We start from the raw sequence: 20,135 nt of genomic DNA, 5'->3' as shown, positions 1-20,135 counted from the left end.
ATGCACCAGTTCCACGGCCCGAACATGAATGGCTGCGCGGGAGTCTTCGACGCAGCCAGCAGCAAGGTGGACAATGACACGCTGGTGCTGAGGAAACCGGGTATGTGGGTGCGCGCGGGCCGTCCGCACGAGAAAATTCGCGGGATGAAAGATGCGGGCGCTACCCCGTTCCTGTGCGACGCAAGGCTTGCACGAGCCCATTAGCCCTGTGCAACCTCTTGCTCTTCCTGATGACCTATGTAATGTAAAACGTTAAACAGGCCTAACCTAGAACCGCGTTTGCCTAATTTACACCTGAAAGTGATACTTGAGCCACTAGCAGATGGTCCTACTCGGGCATCCAAGATCCATAATACAAGCCTGTAGTGTTGCCACCGGCTGCGAAGTTGCGACCCCCCTCGTGGGGGTCGTGCCTCTTGAGCGCGTACGGCTACGGGGGTCGGGGGTGCTGGGTAGAGGCTATTAGTAGTCGCACTACTTTACCACGCTCCACGGTACAGTACCCGGGCACGGGGGTTTGATGGAAGTTGATTTTATTGTAATTTGTAAAGCCGAGCCGTAATTCACGGCGCGACTCGCGTCCCCGTGACGGGACAGAGATGCGGATTGCGGTTGCGGAGGGCGGAGGGCGGAGCACCCGAGCGGGGCCGGGCCAGGCTGGCAGCCACAGCGCGACGTCGACGGGCGACGGGCGCGTGGAAGAGGGTCGAGGCAGGGAGGGAGGGAGGAGGAGGGCGGGGCGGGGAGAGCGCGGGGCTGCATCCCGAGCGGCCCAGTCGCGATGAACGGAGGCCCCTCCCCGAAAGGCAAGTATTAGCCACACGAAACCGAGACCCCTCCCCCCCCGCCCCGATCCCCCCACCCCCTTGCTCCCCTCCCCCCCCTCGGGAGGGCCGAACTGAGGCGCCCGTGGGGACCCCGCAATTCCCTTCCCCCCTCGGAGGGCCGGACTGAGGCGTCGAGGGCCCCACTCTTTCCCTCGCATAGCGGCCACTCTTCGGATCGCTGGTCGAGCGACCCGGGGGATGCCCCGCGCGCCTGACCCAGGCGCGAAAACGAATCTGCGAGGCGTGGCCGCTCATGCGGCCCGATGGGGAGGAACGGGGCGAGCCCCCTCCAACCCACCCGCGCTAGGTCTCGGGTTTGACGCATGGGGTCACTCCCGCGAAACTCGGGAACTAGCCGGGGCAGTCGGAGAAGTGGCAACTCCGTGCACTGACGGTCGGCCGCCAGAAAACACGCCTCCGTGGCTCGGGTTACACCAATCCTCGCTACCCAACGCGGCCAAAGGATATCCACCTCGAGAACCTCGAGAACCTCGAGTGAGCGAAAAGACTTTTTGAGAGTGAGTGAGTTTGAGTTCACACCGAACCGTCTACAGCTCGCCGTTGACAGAGATGACAACCAGCAGAGCGAGTTTCATTCTACATCATGGCTCCTCCACGGAGTGATCGAGACGCGTGGCGCCCACGTCCGACTCCTCCTGCTCCTCCCCCCTCCGCCCCCCTCCTCCTCCTCCTCGTGTCAAGGGGTGTGTCGAGGTGTGTCGAGGGTGTCGAGCGGGTGTCGAGTGTTGTCAAGAGGCGTCTCTGAGGTGTCGAGGTGTCCAAGGTGGCAGGATGCAGTTGCAGCCCATCAACAAAACTTGGGCAGCAGTTGCAAAGCTGTTTCATCCCTTAGAAGTTGCAGCCTCTCAGTGCACCCTGTTGATGTAGCACAACCTGAGCACAACCAGTATACTCTCTGGTGCCATGAATCAGTGGACATTGCCACTGCACAAGGTGCTGTCCAGCAGCTAAGGGCTACAGCACCCCATCGCAGCAGCGTCGCCGCCGCTGCAGCGTCGCCGTTGTCAGCATCGCCAGTGCACAAAGCGCAATGGACCACAGGTCTGCACTCATGGCACAAGCTCACTGGTGTGAGGATTCATTGCCACTGTACAAGGTGCTGTGCAGCACCTGAGCTGGCTACCTGAGTACTGCCATGTTTGCTACATCAACAGGGGTGCTGAGCCGCAACTTGACCTAGAACTTTTGAGAGGCTGCAACTGAGGGATAAAAGTACTGCCATCCAAGTATTGCTGCTGCAAACCCTGATTTTCTAACTCTGTGACTCCAATGTGGGTCTACGTCTCTGCTGGTGTTAGATCATCAGAGGTGTCGAGGTGGTGTCGAGCGGTGTCGAGCGCTCGAGGTCGTGTCGAGCGGTGTCGAGCGGTGTCGAGCGGTGTCGAGCGGTGTCGAGGTGTCGAGGTGTCGAGTTTGGCACCTTGACACCGGCGAGCGTGGTACCAGCCTGATCGTAGATGGTGTCGAGGGGTGTCGAGTATGACTATGACTTTACAACAGATACTCAAAGGTCATGCCTGCGCACGGCGTGCCCTGGCCGCCACATACAGACGAGATGCTATGTCAGAGCAGGAAATCCCAAGGTTGCGTCCACGACGCGCGGGGCGACGCCATCGACGTCAGACACGGCATGCGTGCCGCCTCAGATCCTGTCCATGCGAGGCATTCGCGGGGCGGCGCGTGGTCGCTGTGACGGCAGCAGGCAACCACAGCCTCGCACAAACCTCAGACGGTGCCTTCTGGGGGTGGGGCGAGGGGGACAACTTTGCTGTAGGCCAGGGGGAGGACACGTCTAATATCGACGCGCCTAGGCAGATCGAGATAGTGTAACGAGTAGTGTGTAGGACGCAAGAGACGCTGAACAATAACACAAAGCGCTGAAACTCCGAAGCAAGATGGTTGTGGGACGAGGGTCCCCGCCCTGCACGATCTCCCCCATCGGAGGCCCGCGTCTCTACTGGGGCAGTGGCAGCAGGCTCTCGCGTGAATCTCATGTGAACGAACAGACAGTCATCTCGAGCTCGACCCTGCAGTGCTCGTACCGTCAGCTGCCGATCCGCACGCACACCCCAGGAGGCGCCACCTCCACCGTCACGACGCAGGTCCGACCACCGCCACAGTCGCTATCAGCAATTCTTAGTGGCGATGCGCCAATCGGATCGGCGTCGGTGTCTCCGGCACCCACGAGCTGAACTGAGCGACGGCGCGGCGACTGCGGTGGTGTTGAGCACGGCGTCGGGACACACCCAGTAGATGGCGCCTCACGAGTGTCATCTTCGCTGATCTGCATCTTCAGCGTGGCTGCACACGGGTCTGAGGCTCGGCTGAAGTCTACCCTCCAATTGCTTTGGGTGTCCTGCACTTGCGCCGCGGGCTTGACGGGTGGCTTGGAACTGACACAGCCCATGGTACCGTAGTCGTTTCTCGCGATCCGGTGATTGGCAGAGCAGACGAGACAGCCCGTCTCGACCGATGCCGACTCCCTCGGCCAATCACGCGTCGCGCTGCGATTGATTGAAAACTGTAGGATCCTTGTCTGTCGATCGCTCTGCAGGCCCTTCTCGTCCATTGGTTCCGGGAGATGGACGTGGATGGCTCGGGCACACTCGACACTGCAGAGATGTCAGAGCTCCTCCGTGCCGCCGGCCTCTTTGTGAGCCAGGAGGATGTGCACGCTCGTTTTGCGAGGGCAGCCGGGAGAAGGAGCAACGAACGACCGCTCCCACGCAGATGAGAAACCGGTGTGCGACATGCATCTAGGTCGGGCTGGCGGAAGAGGAGCACCTGAACCCTATTGCTTTCGCGCGATCATGCAGCGCACAGGTGTGTGTGTGTAAGTGTGTTTTGATAGTTCCACCGCCTCCGCCGCGCTGACCACCACGTCTCCTGGTAGGCCGCACATCATGACGGCGCGCCGCCAGCGGATGATCGACGACGTCATGACCCCCTCCAAGCGGCCCGCGTTTGCTTCGCCGGACGTCTTTGAGCGCAAGTACGGCATCAAGGCGAGCGAGCAGCCGCCAATGCCAAAGGGCCGAGGTCGGTCGGTTAAGGCTGGACCTCTCCCTTGCGACAGGCGCACTGTTAGAACGGACACCGCAAGACCAACGACCTTGCTTTTAGGTGGATGCGCCGGCCGACGTGTCGCACAGGGACCGCCCAACTATGGCTCAAATCTTGCTTGGGGACGGCTCGATCGACCCGTGGACCCGCGCCGAGCGGGCTGAGGCGCGGCCATTTGCCGAGCACGTTGCTACTGAGAGGCAAGCTCTTCACAGTTCTGGCTGTGAGTAGGAGCGAGCGGCCAAGCTTAGCGGCAAGGCACAGCGAGGGCGGAATCGCTGCTAGGTTCTGACGCCTCAGAACAAGTCCTCGCTGCCATAGGCGCGACTTGCGGCGGCGGGTCCCCTCCAATGAGGTGTCTTTCTTGTCTACACGGCTATCCAGCTCGCTGCACGGGGGCGAGTTTTGGAGGTGTGGGCTCGGCGACACCGCGCAGAACCCCGCCGTGGCAGAAGCGGCTCCAGTCGCAGCGTCCTCCAGACGCTGGCTGTCTTCAGCTTATCCCAAGGCTCACAAAAGACATACGGCGCGACCCAATCAGAGTCTGAGTCAGCGTCTCTAGCTAGCTGGGAGCTGGGTTCAGCAGCCTCGCGATGCGGTTCTGCCTAGACCGGACGCGGAACCATCCACATCATCACTGGCTCGCGGCAGTAAGGGCACTCTCGCATCAGCTCAGAGCATGGCCCGCAAGCACACAGGTGCCCGCACGGAACCGCAGCATGCGACTTGACTCTCGCGAAACACACGATACACGTGGTCTCGCCCCCCATCGTGGACTCGGGGGCAGCCGGCCGCCCCGTGTCGAGGCCGGCGTCGGCTAGTGAGACGGCAGCAAGCGGCTCGGTGACTGGCAGATGCTGCTCCGCCGCCTCTCCCGCCTCCGGCTCGATCAAGCGCTCGATTGCGCCGACCCGCTCCTCGAGGCTACCCTCGGTCGCCGCGCCGAGGCTCGCCTCCAGCCGATCGACACGCCGCGGCAAGTCCCCGCCGCCGCCGGTCGACTCACTGCTCACCGCCTCCTCGCACCGCGACACCCGACGCGCCAGCGCCTCCTCCGCATCCACCTCTGACCGGAGCAGCGCCTCTGCCAGCTCCGCATCCTCGCGCAGCGCCGCCCGCTCTGCCGCACCCGCTAGCTCTGCCGCCTCGCGCTCCGCCCGCTTCGCCGACTCCTGCTCAGCAGCCAGCTGCGCCGCCCTCTCCTCCTGTGCGCGAACCTCTGCCGCAGCCTTTGCCCTCCGCTCCTCCTCGAGCGCGAAAGCAGACGGCGCCTTCTTGGCCTTATTGTTCTTCGCCTTGGCCTCCTTCTTGGCCGCCGTTGCCTCCGCCGCCTTTGCGCGCCGCCTCGCCTTCTCCTCCTCCGCCCTCCTGTCCGCAGCCTCCTTCTCGCGCCGCGCTGCCTCTGCCTGAGCGGCTTTGCGCGCCGCCGCGGCCGCCCGCTGCTCCTCTCGCTGCGCCTCCTCCGCCGCAAGCCTCTCCGCCTCCCTCGCCCGCAGCGTCTCCTCTGCTGCCGCGCGCTCAGCGGCCAGCTTCGCCTCCGCCTCCGCCGCAATGGCTCGCCTCTGCTCCTCCAGCGCCGCCGCGTCCGCCGCTCGCCGCGCCTCGTCCGCCGCTCGCTCTGCTTCGCGCTGTCGTGCCGCCTGCTCGCGCTCTCGCGCCGCCGCCGCCTCCTCCCGCTCGCGCTGCTCGCGCCGCCTCTTGGCCTCTAGCGCCTTCTCGGCCGCCTTCTCAGCCGCCTGCGCCTCCCTCAGCGCCGCTGCGTGCTCTGTGAGAGCGCGCACGCACCCGGCGTGGTCCGTTTCAGGAGCACTGGCGGCGTCGGCAGTAGCTAGCACCTTGGCCGCCTTCTCCTTGGCGATCTCCAGCGCGGACCAGCCGTCTGCAGAGCGAGCCTTTGTATCCGCGCCAGCCCGAAGCAAGCGATGCACGACGGCGGGGTGGCCTTGGAGGGCGGCGATCATCAGCGCTTTGCCGCCGTCGCTGTTCCGCTGGTTGACCTCAGCGCCGTGCCGTATCAGCAAGTCGACCACCCGCTCGTGGCCGCTGTGGGCGGCGAGCATCAGCGCGGTGCCGCCGTCGCTGCTCTGCAGGTTGATCTCAGCACCGTGCCGTATCAGCAGGTCGACCACCCGCTCGTGACCGTGGTGGGCGGCGAGCATCAACGCGGTGCAGCCGACGCTGTCCTGCAGGTTGACCTCAGCACCGTGCCGAATCAGCAGCTCGACCACCCGCTCGTGGCCTCTGACGGCGGCGTCCATCAGCGCGGTGTCGCCGCGGCTGTTCTGCAGGTTGACATCCGCCCCACGCCGGAGCATCAGCTCGACCATCCGCTCGTGGCCTTTGGAGGCGGCGCCCATCAGCAGCGTGAGGCCGCTCAAGCCGCCTCTCTCGTACGTCGCGTTGACCCGCCCGCCGCCCTCGAGCCACGCCAGCACCGCCTCCTCCTCGCCACGCTCCGCCGCCAGCACGGCCGCGTCGGAGCAGCTCAGGGATCCTGCGCCGGTGCTAAGCTCGCGTGCACTCGGCGGGCCGCCAAGCGCGCGTGCACTCACCATCGCTGGGTTCCGGCTTTTTGGGGGGCAGGGGGGCCCGACGGAGAGAGAGAGAGAGAGAGAGAGAGAGAGAGAGAGAGAGAGAGAGAGAGAGATGCTGGCATGCGTGACATTGGACAATGATTGCTGAGGTGGGAGGTGGAGGGGAGGAATGCGTGGAATTAGTAACTGATGAGGCTTGGTCGAGTACGAGGACTGGGGGGGGAGGGGGTTCAACCTGGTGGCGGAGGACTGTGGGCCATCGCGGGGACTGCTGCGTACGGAGGACGCGGCAGATTGATCCGGATGGTCTTGTCGTGCCAGTGTGCTTTACAATGGCTGGCTTCATCTTACGGGAAATTTGGGCGACTCAAGCCTTTGTGAAGGAATTTTGCCTTCCGAAGGGGAATGGAGAGAAGACTAGGGTACAGACGAAAGCCAAGCGATGGGTTGCTGAGCTTCACACCCTAGCACAGCCGTGGATCAAGGCGCTTACACGGGCAGTACGCATTCCTGCTATAGAGCGACTCGCAGACTTCATACAGAGCGCAGAGGAGGTTCAGACCGAGGACACGCGCGCGATTGTCTATGCTAGATTCAGCCTCGACGGCACAAAAGCGATTTATATCGGCGAAACCGAGTTCTGGCGTCGCCGACAGGAGCAGCACTTCACCGGGACCGTACGGCATTCACGAGAGTACCATGCCTGCAGCGGGAAAGGGTGCGGTGGACATGCGAGGTATGTGGCGCACCGCGCTGCACGCCCGCATACGTGGTTTACTGTACCGCTAGCTGTGTGTGCGAGCAAGCGTGAAGCAGTGCGAATGGAGGGGAGGCTAATCCGCACATTGCGGTCAAAGCTCAATATGGAGGAGAAGAGACGCACAGGTAGGAACAGCCAGCCTACATACAAAGAAGAGATGAGGAAACAGAACCGGGCAGAGAGGACCCGAAGGAGACCTGGCGTTCCGCCATGGAGAAATCCGCTCCGAAGAGTCCTCCGGCTGAGGGGCGGGTCCAGTACGGAGAGACAGAGCCGGTTTGGCTTCACATGGTTTTGGCGGGAAGGTGAAACGCGCAAATGCTGCAACCTTGGCACAATCCTGCGGGAAGCAGAGGAGAGTATGGTAGGCGAGAGCATGAACCTTGTTGTTTGCTACCGCATGGGCAGCGAGGACGTCTCCAACTGGCGGTACCTAAGGATGAGGTTTGCTCACTGGGACATCGCAACGCACACCGGGGAAACAACGAGCTTCAGTAACGGAGTGGCAGCGATACGGCACGGCGAAGACCACGGAAGTTTCACCGTGACGGCGAGACGCTTGAACAGCACTCCCTTTGAAGAGCCGAGTAGTGCTGCTTTCCTGCTGGCGAGCAGTGCATGGTTTGTGAGGACGGAGGATGCCTCGTCGGCAGACTTCTTCAGGGACGTCGGAAAAGAAGTTTGCAATCTGACCGAAAAAGAAATGAGCCTGTGGAAAAGAGGGAAGTACCTCGACAAATCCACATGGTTACAGATGCGTCGTGTGCTATGGAAGGAGTACGAGACCAGATACGAAGGGCTCACACGTAATACGATTGAGGTGCGCTTGCCTTTCGTACCAGGAGTCGACGCTCGCCCGCTTCGAGCCTACCTCGATGAACTAGTACGGAGGCAACCCTGGCCGGAACACATAATCGAGTGGCACTGCCAAAGGATCAAGATAGTGACGGTACGGCAGAAAAATATCATTGAACGGCTCTCAAATGTCAGTGACCCAAAAAGACCGCAGCGGTGCGCCTGTCAGGCGATACAGCAGCGACTAACGTCTTTCGGGTTCGAGCCTCTGCCGATGGCGGAAGGGCATATCTTCTGCATTGGACGTGAATACAACGGCCCGCACGCCGAAGTCCTACGTCGGAGCAATAAAAACGTGCCCATCCCAACCGAGAGAGACATGCGTGTAGCATGGGATAAGGCACTCGGAAGCCTTCCCGCGAGCGTACGAGAAGCGGGGAGAGATCGCGACTGGAAGAAGGTACTCGAGGAGACACTTGCGGAGACGGACGAGACGTGTGTACCATGCGAAGACGCGGTTACTTCGAACCAGGTTGTGCAGGTGAAGAGCGTCCTGCGAGGTAGCGTGATAGGATGGCTGGACAAGAATGTCGGAGAGTGTTTTGTTACGTGCCCCGTCACGTACGAGAAGACGCTGGACGCGCTCTTCAACACTTCAAACGGCAATTATACGCGCATGTACCCTCTGAAGGACACGTCATATAAGAGGAAGAAGCATGGAGCTGAGGATCTGCTCAAGAATATGACGACGGAGGATCGGTCGCGAGTACGGGCGAACCAGCTGAGTACTGACGGTACGCTCGACGCGACGCTAATCTCTGCATGGCGATGGTTCTACAGAAAGAAGGGATGGCACAAGATCACTAAATTCGATAGCAAAGGAAGGATAACTGCGCCGTACGCGCTGTATAAGGCAAAAAATGTGACTGACCCTCTTGTGCGAGAACGGAAGCTGCACAAGGCGAGGCCGATCACGCCGTACGCGAAGCATCCGATGGCGAAACTTTTGAGCCTCGTGGGCCGGGCGTGGAGTTTCGCACTCCGGCACCTGAAGGGTGAGCACTTCATTCAGCACGACTGCCAAAGTGTACCCCGGATGCTGAAGGAGGCGGCTGAAGCGCTCCAAGGGAAGGGAGAGCTCAGCTACGAGATTAACGACGTCGACAGCTGTTACCCGAGCATGCCAAAGGAAGCGATGCAGGTGGCGATGAGGGATATTCTACACAATGTACGCCAGAACCTGCCACCGGGCGCGGGAGAGGACCCGAAAATACTTGTACCGAAAAGAGGCAAGAAGAAGTGCTCGTGGGCACAAGAAGGGGAAGTGTGGGGACACGCGTCGATTAACTTCTCGACGATGCTCGAGGTAATCGATTTCGATCTGGATAACTGCTATGTCATTACGTATGACGGACGCTTGCTGAAACAAACCCGCGGAATTCCAATGGGGAGTGCGCTATCGCCACCACTGGCGATAGGAACTCTTGCGTGGATGGAGCACGAGTGGATGCAAACGCTCGACGATGATGCGAAAGCGCGTTTCCGTATGAAGCGCTACATGGACGATGTGATCACGGTGACTGCCAAAGACGATAACGCATGGGATGTCGATCGTTTCCGGGAGGATTTCCGTCGTTCTGAATGCTACTGGGCGCCTTTGAAGCTGGAGGCAGCCGATAACGCTCATTTTTTAGAGACGGCTCTCGAGCTCGACGCGAACGGAGGTTTCCGGACGAGACTCAAGAACGTCAATGAGGGCTGCGAGAGAGAGCCTCGGGTGTGGCGCTACCATCGCTGGGATAGCTTCACATGCGCGAAGATGAAAGAGGGAATAGTCGTTGGATGCCTGCTCAAGGTGAGTGCTATGGCGAGCGATGACGAAGGGTTCGCGCTCAGCGTGACGAGCAAACTCAGGGAGTTCATGGCGCTCGGATACCCTGCACACGTGCTCAACGGGGTGATCGGACGCGCGTTTGCTCGGACAAAGGGCGAACGGCTCCTACGAGCAAGACAGTGTTCGCAGTGGTGAGGAGGTTTCTTGCAAAACCCTTACCCAGACGAACCAAAAAATCCAAAAAGACAGACAAATGTATTGTGTCGGGCTACCGTCCAAAGGCGGGTGTAGTCGACCAAAGGACCACGAATCTGGTCTGTCGACAGCACGAATTTGGGATGGGACACCTTCGGGACCCGGCTGCGTGCTACTTGGATAGCACGCTTTCGGAGTACCGACGGCTAAGGCCGAGGCAGAAAAGGTTTCTGTTTTTTTCTCCGCTTTTCTTCACAGGATTTTCCTGTGAAGAGAGACGTAGAGAAACAGATCTTTCAAACTCGGTGTCGAACCACCAGCCCGACGCTCACTACAAGTGAACACATTTTTGTGAGCAAGCGGAGAATTCTTCTTCGAGTCCAAGACGCCGTAGCGCGCTGCCATGGTGGCCGCTGCCTTGGGCAGTGGCCACGGTGGCCGACCCAGGGCTCCTACGCGGCTACAGCCGCGCGCGACCGCTGCCGCTGGCACCGGTCGCGAGGACTCTGGCTCGGCATGCGCGCCACCGGCCGGTGGGCCGCGCTCCGCAGGACGACGCCTGGATGCAAAAGGCATCCCGTGCACGCTTCAGCAGAGCTCGGCCGGCCGGCCGCCGCGATGGGGCGGCGAGCACCTGGAGGCCCCTCCTGGCGCTGCTGCCTCAGCTCGACCGCCGGGCGCGCAGCGAGGCGAGCAGCAGCGAGGCGAGCAGCAGCGAGGCGAGCAGCAGCGAGGCGAGCAGCAGCGAGGCGAGCAGCAGCGAGGCGAGCAGCAGCGAGGCGAGCAGCAGCGAGGCGAGCAGCAGCGAGGCGAGCAGCAGCGAGGCGAGCAGCAGCGAGGCGAGCAGCAGCGAGGCGAGCAGCAGCGAGGCGAGCAGCAGCGAGGCGAGCAGCAGCGAGGCGAGCAGCAGCGAGGCGAGCAGCAGCGAGGCGAGCAGCAGCGAGGCGAGCAGCAGCGAGGCGAGCAGCAGCGAGGCGAGCAGCAGCGAGGCGAGCAGCAGCGAGGCGAGCAGCAGCGAGGCGAGCAGCAGCGAGGCGAGCGCAGCGAGGCGACCTGCTGCGAGGCGACGTCTGCCGCCGCGCTGGCCACCCGCTTCCTCGCCAGCCCCTTCTCACTCTCGAGGAGGAGCTCTGCGATGTGCTTGGCGTCAGTCTGGACGACGCCGACGTGGTTGTCCTGAACGAGCTAGCGTGCGGGGAGAGCGGCATTGTGCATGGTGCGGAGTGCATTGCCGTTCTTAACGGAGTCGCTTAGGCGGCTCCGGTGGTGAGCCTGTGTGTGTGCCAGTCCGCGCCAGTCTGCGCCCTTGTCGTGCCAGTGTGCTGTGAGAGAGGCTTGTATCTTAAGAATTCTTCTTCGAGGTGCCTGACCACCCAAGACTGCTTTCAGACGCTTACGCCAATTTCCCCTCAACCTGCGCAAATCGTGCGTGCAACTCGTGGTACTTGTAGTATAGTAGGGTGAGAATTATGAAAAACGCCGGAATTCGGACGAGTACTCTCGCCTGCACAAATTCGATAAGTGGGACAAGGAGGGATGCGTCCAGGATGCACGTCCTGCAGTTTGAGGTGTGCTTTCGTTCCCTCTCCTCGGTGACCAAACGACGAGCTGGAGAGCTGGCGACCGAACGCGACCCGAGGGTGGCTGGCGGCGATGGACGACCGAGCGGAGACCCAACGAATCGAGGAGCGGCTCCCGCAGGGAACCGACGAGTGGCTCGCGAGACCTCGGCTGTCGACGACTTCGCGAGGAACGATCACGCCGGTGGTGATACTGCAGCCGCTGTCCGCGCCGGTCGGCGACGTGGTGATGTACACCGGGCCGTTGCAGCCGATGGGGCAGCTCCACGGGATCGGCAGGGAGTTCGGTGTCGGGACACAACCGTTGCCTGCATGCGTTGTTCGGGAGGCCGGCGAAGGCGCGATCACACAAGATGAGCGCAGAGGCGACGTCGGGCCGACGCGAGCAAACAAGACGAGGCGGATGGATCGGCGCCTCACTCACTGGCAGTGCATCTACTGCCGGCGCGAGACGCGGAACGATGCACGGGCGACGAGGCGCTGGAACTGCGATGGCGAGAAGGAGCAGCTGCGTGACGCGGACAGTGAGGGGCGCGAGGCGGCGCGCCGCGGGCAACGTGCGAAGGAGTACGCTGGCAGATCGCTGAACGCGCTCGGCGCTGGCACGTCGCTGGTGCCGCGAGCCGCGCAGGGAGTGTTCGAGCGGGCGCGGTTGGAAGTGCTCGTGCACTGGGAGACGCACTCAACAGGGACATCTCTCTATATACACGAGTGGGGTATTCACACTCCCAACAAATCCCGCCGACCACCAGGCCGCGGGATGATGTGTGCGTGGTCATGTAGTGGGTCTCGGAAGCTCCCCTCTCGGGCTAGGGCAAGTGCGGGGCCACGAGCACCAGGCAGGCGGCGCGGGCGGCGGAGGCGGCGGAGACGGTGGCGAGCGCGGCCTCGAGGCGGCCATCGAGGGGACGCGCGGGCAGCGCGGGCGCAGGGTCGGTGGCGCAGTCGGTGGCGCATCGCTAATGTCCATGCCAAGACTCGAGTCATCGTCGCCGTCCCCACTCGGCGCCGTCTCGCCCTCCTCTCCTTCGAGGGCTGCGGCGCGTGCCTGGGCGTCCTCCTCTTCGCGCTCAGCGGCAGCGCTCGTGCCGGGATCGCACAGACGGCACATGCCAGCAAGCCCAGGCGCGGCGAGATCGGGCGCAAAACAACGCGCGGCGCCGCATGTCGGGTTGAGGCAGCTGCGGCATCGGAGGATGGTGCTGTCCCTAATGCCAGCTGGCTCCGCGCAGCACGCGCACCTCACCTGCGTGCCTGCACCGTCAGCCTGCGCCATCTCGGGTACAGCATCCTCCGCCGCCGCGGCGACGCCGCCGCGCACCAGCACCTCGTTGAAGGCGGCCATGCCCATGATGAGAGCCGGCGTCTCGAGCGAGTTGAGCGTCAGAGCAAAATCAACCGAGTAGATGTCAAATGCGTCCGGTTCGTAGTTCCGCTTCACCATGCCACCTGTTGCATTGTCATTACATTAAACCTGTTACTGTACTCTGCAGCGTGATCATTATTACATTAATTACCAGTTAGCTCCGCCAGCGATCTTCGCGCCACGCCACGTGGAGGGTCGAAGATGTGCATCGGCCTCAGCTTCTCAATGATCAACTGGCGGTCCGTGTCCGCCTTGAGCACCCGCCGCGTTTTGGGCACCTTCGGCACCTTGTCCGGGTCGGCGCCGATGCCGGAGAGGGACTCTCGCACGCACGCGAAGAAGGAGTCGAGCGCAGTCTTGACGCGAACGATTTGGAAGGTGATCACCTTGCCGAGGTAGAGCTTGATGCGGCCGATGCGCGTCTCCAAGAGCGCGTCGGCGGCGATGCCGTTGGCGTAGCGGTCAGGTCTTCTCCACACCGTTGTGGCATTCACGTCCGCTAGTTAGTACCAATATGCTGTTCCTCATTGCCTGGCTCCCCTCCTGGCAGTGCACGCAGCCTCGAGCCGGCCGTTTGGTCGGTCCGCTCGCCTCCGAAGCCGCTGCTGCGCCGCCGTCTGTGCTCATCTCTGAGGCCGAGGTAGCCGACCTCGAGCCTGCCGTCGCCCTGACCGTGCGCGCCTTCTTCGGCAAGCTCGGCCGCGAGCGAGGCTTCAATAACGCGCGTGCAATCGCGTTTTCCCAGCTCTCGGCCGAACAGGCTGCCAGTCTCCGCGCGATAATCTGCTCTGGCACCGCCCTCAAGGCCACGGCGCCAGACGGGAGGCGGCGCCGCATCGGCGGCTCATCTCGATGTACATCGACAGCAACTGTTCGTCTACCTGCTAGGCTGGTCGGGTTTGTCGCCGCCACGTCCGCCAACGGTGGCCGAGCGCTGCTACTGACAAACCTCGCAGTCGCACCAGCCGAGCGGCGCCACCGTCGCCTCGGCCGCCAACGGAGAGAGGGTTCCGAACGGTGTGTGTTCACGAGTGTGGCTGTGAGCAGGCGGCGGCGCCTCGGCCGCCGGCTGGTGGAGAGGGTACTCGAATCGGCGGGATGCAGGCCGTTGCTCGAGGTGGAGACGGGGCGAGATTGCCCGAGATGACCCGAGGTTGCCCGAGATCAGGCCGACCCTGCTCGAGGTGGAGAAGAGCAATCGCGCGGCCGTCGGCTTGTACGAGGCGAGTGCGGCGTGGCAGGGGGCGGGCGGTCCACAGCCGCTTTTTGATCCCCTGCCCGCCAGCTTGTCATTCGCAGGCGTGCTGCTAGCTCCATACCTTCGTCCCGCTAGAGCTCCAAGCCGTGTGTCTCGCGCCCTGCGGCGGGGGGGAGCGGAACCTCTTCCCAAGAGCACCACTCTCCAAGCCGTTGGGTCCACACCTTCATCCCGCTCACTAGCCTGGCGTCGAGTCTGGGTGCTTGTCGCCTACTACAACTACTGCTCGCAGGCAGCTGGCGGAGTGTCTTGTGAGAGTTGTGTGTGTGTCTGCGTGTCGCTCCAATGTGACCGTCATCTCCTGTCTCGCGTCCACCCATACCGACCTGGCGTCCCAGTCCGAGCCTCTCGCTGCTCGTCACCTCATTCCCTACCTCCCTAGGCATGCGGCTTCGAGGTGGCGGCGGAGAAGGAGGGCAGCCCGGCGCTAGATGCTTGACAGCCCTTCTCCCGATGCCACTCCGCTCGATGCCACTCCTTTTGGATGCCGCGAGATGCGCCTTCTCTTAGCAGGTGCCACACCTCGAAGCTGCAGCTGCATTCGACACTGCGCGACCCCGTCTCCGCACCCTCAGCTGCTCCCCGCGTCTCCACCGGCAGCCAGTACCGACGCACACTCAACTCTTCGTCCCTCAGCTCACGTGCTCTTCCACGCAGGCAGCCGGTATGCGGTCGACTGGTGGCGCGGTCGCGTCTTTGCGGCGACGTCTCTCCTCGTCATGCGCCACGGAGGCAAGCCGGGGCGCGGCGAGGGCGGAGGGGCGGAGGCGGAGGCAAGAGGCGCGGTTCGCGCGGAGGCCTCGGGGGTGGTGGACAGTGCCGCAGAGGCGGGCGGCGCCGCGACGTGTGACGTTGACAACCCGACCGGCTTGTGCGTTGACAAGGGCTCCTAGGAGGCCGCGCCGAGATGTGCGTCCGATGAGTGACAGTGATGACATGTACAAAAAAGCAAAGGGGGAACGGCGGCAGAAGGTGCGCGGTGCTCGGCCCTCTCGCCGCAGCGTATCCGCAACGGAGGAGGTAGGTGTTGCAGGAGCGGACCGGAGACCGTGGAGTGCGGAGAAGCGGAGCTGGGCGCTGTGCGCGCAAAAGCAGCCACGCGGCGGCAGGGGTTTCTGCTTTCTCCTGCCGGGGAGTCGTGGAATGCAGTTTCTAAAACGATACATCACGCCACAGATAGAAGCGCAAACAGGACAAGATACACACAACTACAACAATAATCAAGGGAAAGAGACTCTCAGCACTCCGGTGCGAGACTACAAAGAGCGGCTCTCGGTGAAACCGAAGTAAGCATGCGAGGGATACACACTCCGCGTACAGGCTCAGACGAACTGGCGCTCGTCGGGCGAGGGAAGCGAATCGCCGCGCCGCGAGGGACGCACCAGCGGCTCCCCAGTCAGCTCCGTGTGTAACTCTGGCGGCCTCGGAGACGAAGGCATCACCGCGTCAACCCCACGATCGCCGCCGCCGCCCCGTGCAAAAGCCGGCGCTGCGATCCGCGGCGAAGGCGGGCCCATGCCGCCGCCACCGCCACAAAAAGCGCCAAGCCTAGTCCCGGCACCCGTGAGGGAGAAGGCGTCGCGCGACGCCGAGCGGGCAGCACACTTGTACGAGCTCTCTGCGAAGTCCGTGTCCTCCTCTCCCTCGAGCGCCTGCGCGAGATGCGACTGCGCCGGCTCTACCCCTGCGCGCGGCAGCCGCGAGGCGAGCGCTTCTCCCGGGAGCCACCGCTCGAGCACGCACGAGCCTCCTCCGCCGCAAAGGGGCGAAAAGATAGCGAGCAAGTCGGACTGCCGCCGCCGCACAACCGCCTCGTCGTCGGCGCTCAAAGCACGCGTCGGCGGGGCGCGCAAGTCGGCATCCTTGAGGTGGACCTGCGGGGAGACATTGCTCGAGATATTGGAGAACTCGCTCTGTTGATCTCTAGGCCATACTAGCGGACCTCAAAGAGGATAGCCGAAGCGTACTGGTGCGAGCGAAAGTCGAGGACCTGAGGCAACGTGCGGAGGACCACTGGGTAAGCGCCGAGCTATTCCCTGTTGCATCAAGCTGGATCCCCGCGCAGATCCCAAGTGCAAAGGGACGCTGCACGCGCGCCTCGAGGCCGTGCTGCCGAATCAGATCCATCAGCCGCACGCTCAGCCCCCACGCTGGTGGCGCCGACGTGCGCAGCCGAAAGAAGACGGGCGCTGTTGACACGTCCACCACCGGCCCCGCGCGCGCGCCAGCTCGTCGCCCCCCCTTGATGGCGTCGAGGATGGCGCGCTCTTTCCGCCTCTGCGAGCCGCGGAGGGCGGCGCGCGCGAGCACCGGCGCAATCACCACCGACGCGAGGACAGCGAGCAGCAGCGCGGCGAAGGTCGTCTGGTCGAGCAGGCCGCTGTTGAGCGAGGCGGTCGCGACGATGAAAGCGAACTCACCCCACGCGGCCATGGTGAGGCCGACCGTTAACACATTGGCGCGCGATGCAGGTACCACCAGCAAGCCCGACGCGAGCTTGCCGAGGCCGGCGCAGCTGGGGAAGGAGCGGGGAGGGGGGTGGGGGGAGGGGGTGAAGCGGGTGGGCGTGGCGACGGTGATTCGGTCGTGCGATCGAGCTCCGCAGCACCTGAAAAGTGCGGCACGGCCAAAGACGGTGGCGGAAGCAAAGGAGCGGACCGGGACGATGAATCCGCACGTGGCAGCGAAGAAGAGCTTGACGAGCCACGACTGTAGCCGCTTGACCTGCTTGATCCACGCGTCGTGCAGCCGCGGGATGGTGCAGCAGGAAAGCCCGGCCAGAAAAGCGCCGAGCAAATGACTGGACCCGAGCGAATGCGCCTAGAGGGGACGTGGCACGTCGCGGCGTACGTCTCGAAGGCTCTCCAGCTCTCCAGCGGAGCAAAGGCGCGCGCCAGAGGCACAAAGACAGCCGTGACTAGCAGCAGCAGCAACAGCAGCGCCCGCTCCTCGGCGGCACGGCCCCCGCTCCGCAGCTGCGCAGGAGCGACCCGCTCGGCGAGCCGGACAAGGCGCGGGGTCCCATGCTTTGCGATGACCACCGCCGCCGCCATCAGCCCAACCGAGGCGACCGCCGGCGCGACCATCGATGCGGGCGAGGCGTCCGAGCCGAGCGCCTGCAGCAGAGTGAGCAGCAGCAGCGCGATCACGTCGTCCAGCACGGCGGAGGCGATGATCAGCTGGCCAACCGGCGTGTTGAGCGCGTCCGCGGCGCGGAGCACGTTGAGCGCGATGCCGATGGAGGAGGGCGCAAGCGTGCACCCCGCGGCGAGGCTGGCGAGAGGGTCGAGCCTACCCGGTGGGAGCCGGCGGTCAAAGGTAGCGTTTTCGCGTGCGGTGCTGCAGCCCTGGCGTGGCCATGCGCGTCGGAACACATCTCGACTAGGAGGCGGGGCTCACGCGGCGTGAGCGCAGCTGTCCATCGCACTGCGGACCACCGGGAGGACACGGGGATGCTTGCCTCTCACAGTCACAGGGCTAGGATTTGGCATCTGTGCGGTCGAGCCCGAGCACGGCGCGGCCAAGCCCGGCGGCGATGCACACGGGCAGGCAGGTGCCACACAGGGCGATTGCGACACCGCGCGGGCCGACGGTGCGCATCATTGGCAGGTCGGCGTCGAGGCCCGCCTCGAGCACCTGCGCCGGCATGCGCAGACGCATGAGATTCCGTCGGTGGCTGTGTCGCAGCGCTCTCTGTGCGCTGCGGGTGGACAGGAGTTCAGAGCTCGCCGCAGCCGCCTTCTGGATTCCGATGCCTGGCGTCCACTGGGAGCGGCGCACGGCGGAGGGGCGGCAGCGGCGCACCAACAGCAGCAGTCCGACTTCTCCGTAGAGCATGAGCGCTTCGGCGAGCGGAACAACGTCGAGGAGTGGCGGCCCCATCACAAGGCCCACGGCAAGCTCGCCCACCAGCGACGGCATCCGCATACCCGCCGCCGCCTTGCCCCCCACCCACACGGCAATCAGGAAGAGGAACGACATGACCACGTCGTCAAACTCGACCTGAGAGTGGTGGAGTGCACGCGACGTGAGGGACTGGCAAGACTCGCGGCGTCCGCCTCTTGCGGTGGTGCAAGGGCTTTTGCTCGGTGAGCGGGCTTCAGCTGTCAGGCTAGGGTTGGGAGGGGCGCAGTACGGGGTCATGCCGAACCTCAAGGCCGTGTGCATGCTCAAAGCCAGCGTCGACGTCGGCTGTGTCTGCCGAGGTTGCTGAGAGGGCCCGGGCCATGCCTCGCGCCAACATTGTGGCCCTCGCCGCGCGTGCCAAGCCGGGGAACACGGGCGGAGACGACGACGGGCTAAACGGGCTAAAACCGCGGCCGGCCTACTTTGTGCCGTTCACGTGAAGGGGCGAGCGTGGTCTGGCTGAGTGACCGCGTTACGGCGATTCCCGCGGGCGAAAACCGGGGTGGACTTTACTGGGAGAGAGAGAGTAAGCTAAAAGTACGTACTGGGATATATTCTGGGCACTGGGGACATATCCGCGTCGATATTCTGGGGACATATCCCAGTACAGATGGCTAGTGCCATTTCACTCTGACACGCTAATCTTGAAAACGTCTCCAACGGAGCTCCGTGTTGCTCCCAGCGCCCTCCCCCGCGCTTCCTGCGGCCATGGCCGATGATACTAGTATGGGGGGTCATCTGGCTACCGCGAGAGCGACCCAACTCGTCGACATCGTCCGATGATGGTGCCGCAAAGTCAGCCTTCGGAGGCTATCGTGGGGTCGAGCCGGCAGTAGCCGTGACATGTGGTTCCACCACCCTCGTAGGCTTTGCCTCTGGCCGCCACCGTTCCCAGGCTGCCTAATGGGATGGAAAGGAAGGCTCGGCGAGCGTATAGAAGCGTGCTCGACCTCGTCGTGGCAGCCTGCATGGCAGCGCTGGCAGGCGCGATGAGCGTCGTGCCACCTGACCAGAGACGGGTCGCAGGTGTCGTACCGAGCGCGTCGAGACCGTGTCCTGATGTGATCTGCACGGGTGAGTCACGTCGGCGTCAAAGGAGCGACGTGCGACCTGTCAGAGCTTGATCTCCGATCTCAGCGGCGTCGAGTCGTCTCCGGCGCGCGACAAAGGTACATCCCCAGGACGCGCAGAGGCAGCTGCGACCCCGCCGAGTGGACGGCGGCACACCGCGCCACCTGCTGTGTGCCGCCGTCTACTCGGCGTGGTCGCAGCTGCCTCTGGAAGGCACCGAGAGGTACCTTTTTGCGCAAATGGTCAAATCAAGGTTTTGTAACGCGGGCTGTGCCACAGTGAAATGGCACTACCCGATCCGATACGGGGGTGCCCCCCGCCCCCCGGACACCACTGACCACAGACCAGAACTATAGGGGAAAAGGAGGGGGTGAAAAGGAACAGTCGCTCCCGCCCGTGCGATCTTTGTGCACAAGGTTCTTTGTCGAGGATGGCGCGGTTCACCCCTCTCAATGTACACAGGAAAATACAACACATCGGGCGCATCACACGTGCGTAACTGTCGACACAGCGCTGGCGACGTGGCGTGACCCTCAAGTTTGCATGCCAGCTTCCTTCCCCACCGGCCCTCTCGCCTACTCGCCCCGTCGGTGTCCCTGGCCCGTAATCGGATCGTCGATGGTGCCGCAGAGCCGGCGCGTGATGTACTCGAAGGCGTTGATCGGCGCGTACCGGGGCGGGTTGCCCTCGCCGCTGCAGCCGGGCAGGCACTGCACGAGCGTCGCCTTGTTCGGGTTGCAAAAGAAGGCAATCGAGTAGCGCGCGGGCACCTCCTCGCCCTCGCAGCGCGGGTCGCAGAGCACCTGTGCTCACACAGATCAGAGAGCAGATTGGCCGAGAGGAGCCGAGAGTGGCCGCGAGGAGCCGAGATTGGCCGAGAGGAGCCCGAGAGTAGCCGAGAGGCCGAGAGTGGCCGAGAGAGTGG

General features: G+C 63.5%; 5 protein-coding genes across 5 annotated transcripts in view; 2 read left to right on the top strand and 3 right to left on the bottom strand.

Annotated features, from left to right (window-relative positions):
- Positions 1-4,516: 4,516 nt before the first annotated feature.
- EMIHUDRAFT_225742 (hypothetical protein) lies at positions 4,517-7,131 on the bottom strand (the record flags this gene model as incomplete). Its single annotated transcript, XM_005789658.1, has 2 exons — positions 4,517-5,215; positions 6,979-7,131. The coding sequence occupies 2 exons, from the start codon at positions 7,129-7,131 to the stop codon at positions 4,517-4,519; spliced, it is 852 nt and encodes a 283-aa protein (XP_005789715.1).
- Positions 7,132-11,682: 4,551 nt separating this feature from the next.
- On the top strand, positions 11,683-12,266 carry EMIHUDRAFT_362199 (hypothetical protein; the record flags this gene model as incomplete). The annotated part of the gene is made up of 1 exon (XM_005789657.1): positions 11,683-12,266. A coding segment is annotated over one exon (584 nt), but the record flags the coding sequence as incomplete, so codon positions are not given.
- A 2,351-nt stretch (positions 12,267-14,617) lies between these two features.
- On the top strand, positions 14,618-15,126 carry EMIHUDRAFT_225736 (hypothetical protein; the record flags this gene model as incomplete). Its single annotated transcript, XM_005789656.1, has 2 exons — positions 14,618-14,630; positions 14,891-15,126. 2 exons carry the CDS (start codon positions 14,618-14,620, stop codon positions 15,124-15,126), a joined length of 249 nt encoding a protein of 82 aa, XP_005789713.1.
- Positions 15,127-15,555: 429 nt separating this feature from the next.
- On the bottom strand, positions 15,556-18,476 carry EMIHUDRAFT_225735 (hypothetical protein; the record flags this gene model as incomplete). Its single annotated transcript, XM_005789655.1, has 7 exons — positions 15,556-16,107; positions 16,176-16,223; positions 16,325-16,729; positions 16,892-16,957; positions 17,065-17,524; positions 17,796-18,235; positions 18,384-18,476. The coding sequence occupies 7 exons, from the start codon at positions 18,474-18,476 to the stop codon at positions 15,556-15,558; spliced, it is 2,064 nt and encodes a 687-aa protein (XP_005789712.1).
- Positions 18,477-19,785: 1,309 nt separating this feature from the next.
- Positions 19,786-20,135, bottom strand: part of EMIHUDRAFT_225734 (hypothetical protein) — a gene marked incomplete at both ends in the record, with an annotated part of 496 nt that continues 146 nt past the window's right edge. Inside the window, one exon of the mRNA XM_005789654.1 lies at positions 19,786-20,018. Within this exon, the coding sequence (XP_005789711.1) occupies positions 19,786-20,018 (233 nt within the window). The remainder of the gene's footprint in view (positions 20,019-20,135) is intronic.

The sequence above is a fragment of the Emiliania huxleyi genome, assembly GCF_000372725.1.
Source record: "Emiliania huxleyi CCMP1516 chromosome Unknown EMIHUscaffold_126, whole genome shotgun sequence".
NCBI lineage: Eukaryota > Haptophyta > Isochrysidales > Noelaerhabdaceae > Emiliania > Emiliania huxleyi.
Note: the sequence above shows the minus strand (reverse complement) of the source record. Positions and strands in the feature narration are given on the sequence as shown.